Source organism: Neophocaena asiaeorientalis, unplaced genomic scaffold (assembly GCF_003031525.2).
Source record: "Neophocaena asiaeorientalis asiaeorientalis breed wild unplaced genomic scaffold, Neophocaena_asiaeorientalis_V1.1 scaffold357, whole genome shotgun sequence".
Lineage (NCBI taxonomy): Eukaryota > Metazoa > Chordata > Mammalia > Artiodactyla > Phocoenidae > Neophocaena > Neophocaena asiaeorientalis.
Genome location: NW_020173270.1, coordinates 2,756,503 through 2,764,748, shown reverse-complemented (window position 1 = coordinate 2,764,748; position 8,246 = coordinate 2,756,503). Strand labels below are relative to the sequence as shown.

The window sequence follows — 8,246 nt, the reverse complement described above, 5'->3', positions numbered from 1 at the left end:
TATATAATTATTAATATTATATAATATAATCATACATATAAATATACAGACATATATAATTATTAGTATCATATAATATATTTAAAATTCATATATGTGTATTACTGATGTATTAATATATGTGAATTAAATACATATATAATCTCAATAATATTGAAATGAGAGTGCAAGTAAAGGAAAAACAGATTTTTCCATGAAATTATTTTCCATCACTGTCAGTTATTTAAAATTTACAGAATTGTAAAATAGCTCCACCATAGATCAGATAATACCCAAAGGGGTATCCTCTAACAATGCATCGTTTTTGTTCGAAGCGCACATTTTCCTCTACACAATGGATCTCATCCAATCTTATGGCTACAAACGCCATCTATTAGCAATGACCCCCAAATTATAAATAATGTGCAGTTTAGCCCCCTCTCCTGAATTCTAGGCTCATATAACCTGCCACCTTCCAAATGCCCCCACTTAGATGTCTGATAGATGTCGCAGATGTAACACGTTCCAAATGAGCTTCTGATTCCCCTACCTCTCATTTCCACATAGGGTCCTCTATTTTTCTATTGCTCGGGAGTGAAGGTGTGAAGTTAACCTTGACTCTGCTTTTCTTCTCACTCTCTTCCATCTCTGATTCATCAGCAAATCCTGATGACTTTTTCTCAAAATGGATCCAGAGTCTGATCGCTTCTCTTTCCCTTCATTCCTTCCACTGTGGTCCAAGTCCAAGTCTCTAGCCAGGATGATGGAAATAGCCACAAAAGGGTTCTTCTGCTGCCTCTCTTACCTTTTCCCTGCCCTACCTTTGGTCTATTCTCCCTACAGCAGCCAGAGGGCACTCGTGAACCCCTGAGTCAGGTCACATTCCTTCTCTGCCTACAACACTCCATGGCTCCCACCTTAGAGTAAAAGTCAAAGTCCTCCTGGTGGCCCACAAGGCCTTGTCTAATCTGACTCTCTTTTCCTTTTTGACCTTGTCTTCTAATAATTGACCTCTCTCTTCACTCTGCTCCACCCTCACTGGCCTGCTCAAGATTCTTCAAACATGGCAGGCTCATTTCCTCCTTAGGAACCTTGAACTGAATGCTCTTGAATGCCTTGAATGTTTTTGTCCTGATACCTGCATGGACAACTCCCTCACTTCCCTCACGTCCTTCAAATCTTTGTTCCAGTCATTTCTTATCAATGAAATTTCCTCTGACAACTGTATTTTGTGCAGCCTCCTATTCCCCTACCCTGGTGTTCATGCTTCCTCCACGCACCTTGCCTTGATTTTCTTTTCCATGCTTTCCACTTTCTAACACTATAATTTCCTTATTCATCTCATTTAATTTTTATGGTCTTCCATCCCCCACTAGAAGGTCTTATTTTTTTTTCACTGATGTATTCCAAGCACAAGTAACTAAGATCCAGTGGCTTAAATAAATATGAAATTCTTTTTCTTGCAAGAATAGAAGTCCAGAGTTAGGTGTTGCTGGTATTGGTTCTGTTGCTTAGTGGTATTGTTAAGGATCTAAGCTCTCCCTAGATTTCCTTTCCACTGACAGCATGTTGACTTTTCGTCAATTATTTTCATGGTTGCAAGATGGCTGCCATAGCTCCAGACATTGTGACCACGTTCAAGGCAGGAAGGAGAGGGATGGGGCAGAGTGGTAAACTCTCCTTTCAACCTTCTCCCTTTAACAGGAAACAAAAGCTTTTCCAGAAGCCCCTTAGCAGATTTCCCTTTCACCTAATTGGTCAGAACTGCATCACATGACTACTCATAGTTACAAAGGAATTTGAAAAAACAAGTATTCTGCTTTCTAGCTTCTGGAATGGGAATATCAATAGTAAAGAGGTTGAGAATAGCTTTTGAGTCTGCCAACAGTGCCTGCCACACTAGGCGTAATCACTGTTAACATTTAAATGTTTATCCTTCTAGTTTTTATTGCCATATTTATCTCTGTCTGTATTTATAAGACCCATGCCCACATAGATCTGATCCCTGGACCCACATTTGTACTAATCCTGCCACTGTTTCTGATTCTAATTTCTCTCACAGGGTTAAAGTCCTTTCTTGCTTTCAAATACACTATGAAACAACATTTCAGGAAAGCAGGTGCCTGCAGGAGCCTTCTCTGAAATCTTTTCTTCTCGGCTTAATATGGAAATGCAGGATCTTGCCAGCCCCAGAACTCTCTGGGAAATTCGGATCATGGACGGATATGTGGGATGGTCTTCCCATGGCTTCTCGCCCTGCTGAGAAACAAGAGTTCCTGTTCCAGCTTACCATTTTATCTTCTGTGTTCTGCAACTCTTTGACTTTCCAGAGTTTTGCGGAGATAACAGATCGCAGTGCAATGGCGGATCCAAGAACTTCTGGCTACCATTTTGTTTTGTCCTAAGTCCATTGATGTGTGGCTTCAAGAGTGCCTCTCCAGCATCTATCACATGCTTGACACAGAGAGTAGCCCTCAATAAATGATGTGTCTTCTGACTGACTGCCTTCCCTTTCAACAAAGAACCCTCCTGCTTTTATAGAAATGGTCAGTAAAATTGTAAGGAGAGCCTCAGGGGATAAATAAAGCACACACACTTATAGGCAGAAACACTTAAAAGAGTTATGTTGGTAAGTAGGAGCAGTCAAAGGGAGGAAAGAGGTACAAACTTCTAGGTGTAAAATAAATAAGTGACAAAAATGTAAGGTTCAGCAGAGTGAATATAGTCAATATTTTATGATAACTTTATATGGAGTATAATCTATAAAAATATCAAATTACCATGCTGTACACCTGAAAGTAACATAATACTGTAAGTCAACTATACTTCAATTGAAAAAAAAAAAGGAAGTGAAAATTCAACATGTAGATCTCCCCTCTGTGGCCACTTTAATAGCTCCCTAATCAAAGTGTAGTCTGTGGACCAGAAGAATCAGCCTCACCTTGTTAGAAAAGTAGAACATCAGGTGCCACCCCAGATCTGCTGAACCAGAGCCTGCATTTTTTTTTTACTTTTTATTTTGTTTTATTTATGTACTTTTTGGCTGCGTTGGGTCTTCATTGCTGTGCACGGCCTTTCTCTTGTTGCGGTGAGTGGGGGCTACTTTTCGTTGTGGTGCACAGGCTTCTCTTTGCGGTGGCTTCTCTTGTTGTGGAGCATGGGCTCTAGGCATGCGGGCTTTAGTAGTTGCAGCACATGGACTCAGTAGTTGCAGCACGTGGGCTCTAGGGCACGTGGGCTTCAGTAGTTGTGGCGTGTGGGCTCAGTAGTTGTGGTTCGCGGGCTTTAGAGCACAGACAGCCTGCATTTTAATGAGATCCCCAGGGGATTTGTGTTGTACTCATGAATGTTCTAGAATATTCTAGAATATTCTTCTGTTTTCCATGCTGATAGCTCAGCTTGTCTTTAAAGCCAGAAAGGAAACATTTATTTTGGGACTTTACACCTGCCATTCCCTCTTCCTATGACATTTTTCCTCAAAATCTGATTCATTGTTATCCTCTCTTTGAGTCTCAGCTTAGTCATCCCTTCCACTAGGAAATATTCTTTGAATCTCTCTTTTTTAAAAAAGTGAAGTATAGTTGATTTACCATATTATATTATTCTTTGAATCTCTTGAAGTAGGATTAGATATCATCTCTGTGTGTCTCCTAAGGCTTTGTTGAGCTGAAACAAATAGACTGCCAGATATTTCTCCAGCAAAAATGGGTTTATTTGGTATCAGTGGAGAATTGCAATTCAGGGTCTGCAATATGCAACGTGTGGTGAGCCACATGCAAGTTCCTGTACAGCAAGGGAAAGAGAACTCTTTTAAAGAGAGGAAAAGGAAGTTAAGAGGGCTATAGTAAACAAAGAGTCCAAGGCTTTTACTGGCTGAGTCCTTGCCAGGAAAGAAGAGAAGTCTTTCTTTTTCTTGGGCTCCGCTATCAACACAGGACTTGAGAACTCCCTTTTTTAACCTCCCAAATCTATTTACTTTAGCTTTCTGTTTATTAATTCTTTTTGTACAACTTCATGCTTTCTAGCCCTGTACTATAATTTCCCTTTTTTGGGGGGGTGTCTCCAACAAACTCTGAACTCCATCTGTACAGAGAATTGTATTTAGTAGGTTCTCCATAAATACGTTGAATGAATGAGGGAATGAATGAATTCTCTCCTTTTTAAGCTGAGACCCAGAGAGCTTAAGTACCTTTCTCAGCATTACACAGCTGTAGGTGGCTGAGCTGGGCTTTGAGCTCTTGATAACAGAGCTCCTCTTCCAGATCCCTGGCCCCTTGCCTTCTCTTCCTTTGACCTCAGGAATTCTTGGGGACACAGAGAAGAGACTAAATATTTACTTTGAATCAACTTACCACTTAGGATTCAATTGGCTCAGTAATAATCATGTGTTGGAAAATTTGATAGCAACATTAAACTTGGTTGTCAGAGGCTTGGTTTTTTTCATTTGTGGCAGCCACAACTTGGGAGGGGGTTGACACATGTTTACAAACGAGGGTTCATTTTTGATGGGTGGGTCTTCAATGCTTGGCTTATCCAGAGTGTTCAGTACACCGGTGACAGTTCTAAGGGATATTGAAATGAGATAGCACAGCTCTTACATTTAGCCAATATAGGTAGATTGATTGCATCAGTGGCCTCAAGACGGGTCTCCATGTCTCCACACCCCTTCCCTGCAACTTTGTAACTCCTTCCCACTCTGACTCAGACTTGGCTTTGCGACTTGCTTTGGCCAAAGGAATATTAGCAAGTGTGACTCAGAGGTTTCAAAAGTGAGTGTGCCATCCTTTTTTCCCTTTACATGGTTAATCTTACTTGATTTGGCATACCTGCCTCTGCCATGAGAATATGCCCAGGATAAACTGCTGGACATATGTGAGAAACATATGGAAGAGAGTTTAGTAGTCCTATTATACCAGCTGAGGTTTTCCATAATCAGCCACTTAGCCAGCTTGTAGCTGACTGTGGTCATATGAGTGAGCCCAGCCAAGATCAGCACACTGCCCCAGCCAACCCACAGACTCAGCAGCAACAATGAAACCTCATTTTTTTCAGACACTTAGTTTCATGGGTGGTTTGCTATGAAACATTACTTGTGACAATTGCCCCATCTGACAGAGTAGCCAATGGGTTGTCAACATTTTGCATTTGATTACAACAACTTGAAATAGACAAAGAGAAAGGTTGGATCTCCATTTCCTCTTAGTTATTAGGACCTATAAATCTATAATGGTTGAATTAAAGTTCTTTCTGAAGAAGATCTGTGCAAGGCTTTATCTGTTTCTGCAACAGTGTTACGTGTTGGTCTAAAATACAGTCACCTTCAGGAATCCTATATTTCTAAAGTAAGTGGGTAAAGTTGTGATCTCCACACTAGGATTTTTTCTTACTATAAACATCAAGCTTGGTGTATTTCTTCACCCCCATGTCTCATATGCCTCCACTAGAGGGAGAAAAGACACAGGATAAAACCTGCATAGTTCTTAAATCCCATAAAGTGCAATAACATTGTCTTCTTACAATCCAAATAATTTATGGCGTCCTTCCACCGCAAAATACAAATCCATCCAGTCAAGTAATATTTATTGACCAGTGACAATGTGCCTTCCCATCTCTGATCATTAAAGTAGTTGAAAAAAATTGAAAAGTTGAAATGTAAGGATATTAGGATGTAAAATATTATTTTAAATTTAAATATCTTATTTATAACAACCAGAATTTATGGAAATTTTACTTTCTTTGTTTTACTAGAAGCCAACTCATCAATAATATTTTCAAAATCAAGTTCTAGGAAAAAAAAATGAACCTTTAAAAAGTACATTTAAAAAGAGTATGTAAAAAAAAAAAAAAGAGTATGTAAAAATGTTTGCAAATGAAGCAACTGACAAAGCGTTAATCTCCAAACTTTACAAGCAGCTCATGCAGCTTAATATCAAAAAACCAAACAATCCAATCCAAAAATGGGCAGAAGACCTAAATGGAGGGAGATGCAACAGGGAGGGGATATGGGGATATACGTATGCGTATGGCTGATTCACTTTGTTGTACAGCAGAAACTATACCCCAATAAAGATGTTAAAAAAAAAAGTCATATCTGATTTAGCATTTGACACAATGACAAAAGAAAGATGTTAAAATGAGAAGTAAAAAGCAAGCTTAATAAAATTTTATAGCATTAGTAATAAAAAATAATCTCTACAGGAGGTATCATTTTTTGCCTAGGTGTAAGCAAGGTAAGAAAATATTATAACAAAAAACATTAAATAATCCCCCCAGACTACATTACCTCTGTAGAATTCAATAGAGAAATCCTGACAGAGATTGAAGTGTACAAAGGTAAGGAAAAATCATTTTTCTTGTCACATGAAACCCAATCTCTCACTCACAAAAACGTTTACTCTTATCGTTTTTGTCTAACGAGAGTTTAATAGAGTACAATGTTAATCTACCAAAGCATCTCAGTCCAGAAACATGGTTGACACTTAAAGAGGCAAGTAGAACGGAGGGCTGTCATGCAGTGAACCACTTCCCAGGGGCCGCAGCACTCGGCTTCTTCAGCACAGTCTTGTCCATTTTTCACCTAGTTCTCAGGGCTCCTGGTTCTCTCTGTCTCCCTGGCAAGCCTGTCTGCCCTCAAGGCTATACCCAGTCTCTCCCTCGCTCTTTTCACTTTCCGAGCCTGTCGGCGAATATCTGCATAGGTTACTCGTTGCCTGCAGAGGGTCTGTGGGAGGAAGAGATCCAATCCCGGGATCATCTCTGCCCCGTCTGAACACTGGGCAGTGATGGCTTCAGGGCTGGTGTGCAGAGACCCGGCACCAGCACGGCCCAGGGATTCACCTGCACCACGCAGGGCAATTACTCTGAAAATAATTGTGCTGTCCAACGTGCTGAAAGGTTCTCCTTCAGGGCTGTAGACCTGGAGCCCCTGCAGTCTTCTGAATGCACAGGCTTGCTGGGGCTTCTCCAAGGTCCCCTCGCATCGACGGCGCCTGACTGCATTGTCAGGATGAGAAGTTATCTTTGTGACTTGCCTCTTGAAAATGCAGCTGGTCAGCCTCATAGGAAGTGCAGTTCCGTCACGATGTCTCTGCCTGGCCTTGGCTAAATGGTCTTGTCTTCTCTTCTCCAACGTCTCAGGCATCATATTTCTTTGGAGCTTCCCCTGTGAAAACAAAACGAAATGTAACATTTGAATAAAGTGGGGGAGGAAACCACTGCCAGTCATGGAGAATGTCCTCAGCTCGTTTGGATAGCCACTCTCCTGTCTCCCTAGAGAAATGAATCTCAATTTACTCTGCGTCACAGTCTTTCAGAGGGTTGTTAGAACTCAGATTTCCGGATCTCAATGCAAGTCAGTCTGGGGTGGGGGACAAGAAATTGCGTTTCTAGGTGATTCCAACTGACGCTGATGCTGCTAGTACCGGCACCACGCATTGAGAGCTGAAGTCTGGGACATCAAACAGATAGGAGTCAAGGACAGAAAGCTCCAGGTCATTGCCCAGTACCAATTCCAGACTTTCCCCTCCTCCATCCTCCTTTGAGGATGTTTTCCTCTTACCACCCCTGTCACTGTCAACTCCGCACATGCTGGTACCCCCTAATCCAACATTATCTGGACAAAGAGATCACAGGTTTCTTTGAATACCAAGACATTAAACTTTTTGATATCTCTTTTTTACTTTGCTTTAAGACATGCAATCACCTAGTTTTCATAGTTCTTTAGTGCCTCATTTTCAGTGAGATCATGTACCTCTCAACACTCCGATACTTTTCTTTCAAACCCAAGTCCCATCTTCACTCAAATATTCTCCTGCTCATAACATAACTTAGAAAGGTCACATTCTCATCATAAAGTTCCTTTTTTCCACTGTAAATAACATTTTTTTTTTTCGGTACGCGGGCATCTCACTGTTGTGGCCTCTCCCATTGAGGAGCACAGGCTCCGGGCGTGCAGGCTCAGCGGCCATGGCTCACGGGCCCAGCCGCTCCGCGGCCCGTGGGATCCTCCCGGACCGGGGCACGAACCTGTGTCCTCTGCATCGGCAGGCGGACTCTCAACCACTGCGCCACCAGGGAAGCCCTGTAAATAACAATGTTTACTCCCTGACTCCCATCCTTCCCCTCCTCCTACCCTCTCTCTACTATCTCAACACAACAATTGATGCTTCTTAGAAGTCGGTCCTGCTCTCACATCTGTTCTACATCCAAGCCTTCTTCTAGGAAATCCCATCCATTCCCCTGCCTTCAAATAGCATTAATGGGGCTTC

General features: G+C 41.5%; 2 protein-coding genes across 2 annotated transcripts in view; one reads left to right on the top strand and one right to left on the bottom strand.

The window, feature by feature from the left end:
• Nucleotides 1-2,476, top strand: part of ADGRE1 (adhesion G protein-coupled receptor E1) — a 45,594-nt gene extending 43,118 nt beyond the window's left edge. Inside the window, exon 22 of the mRNA XM_024745766.1 lies at nucleotides 2,042-2,476. Coding sequence (XP_024601534.1) covers nucleotides 2,042-2,047 — 6 coding nt within the window. The 3' untranslated portion in view covers nucleotides 2,048-2,476. The remainder of the gene's footprint in view (nucleotides 1-2,041) is intronic.
• A 3,985-nt stretch (nucleotides 2,477-6,461) lies between these two features.
• Nucleotides 6,462-7,168, bottom strand: LOC112400126 (putative methyl-CpG-binding domain protein 3-like 3). The gene has a single exon (XM_024745689.1). It carries the CDS (start codon nucleotides 7,166-7,168, stop codon nucleotides 6,557-6,559), a length of 612 nt encoding a protein of 203 aa, XP_024601457.1. The 3' UTR covers nucleotides 6,462-6,556.
• Nucleotides 7,169-8,246: the final 1,078 nt, after the last annotated feature.

What these genes read in the sequence shown, in the direction of transcription:
- LOC112400126 (XM_024745689.1), bottom strand. Translation starts at nt 7,168, where the DNA reads ATGTTACATTTCGTTTTGTTTTCACAGGGGAAGCTCCAAAGAAATATG.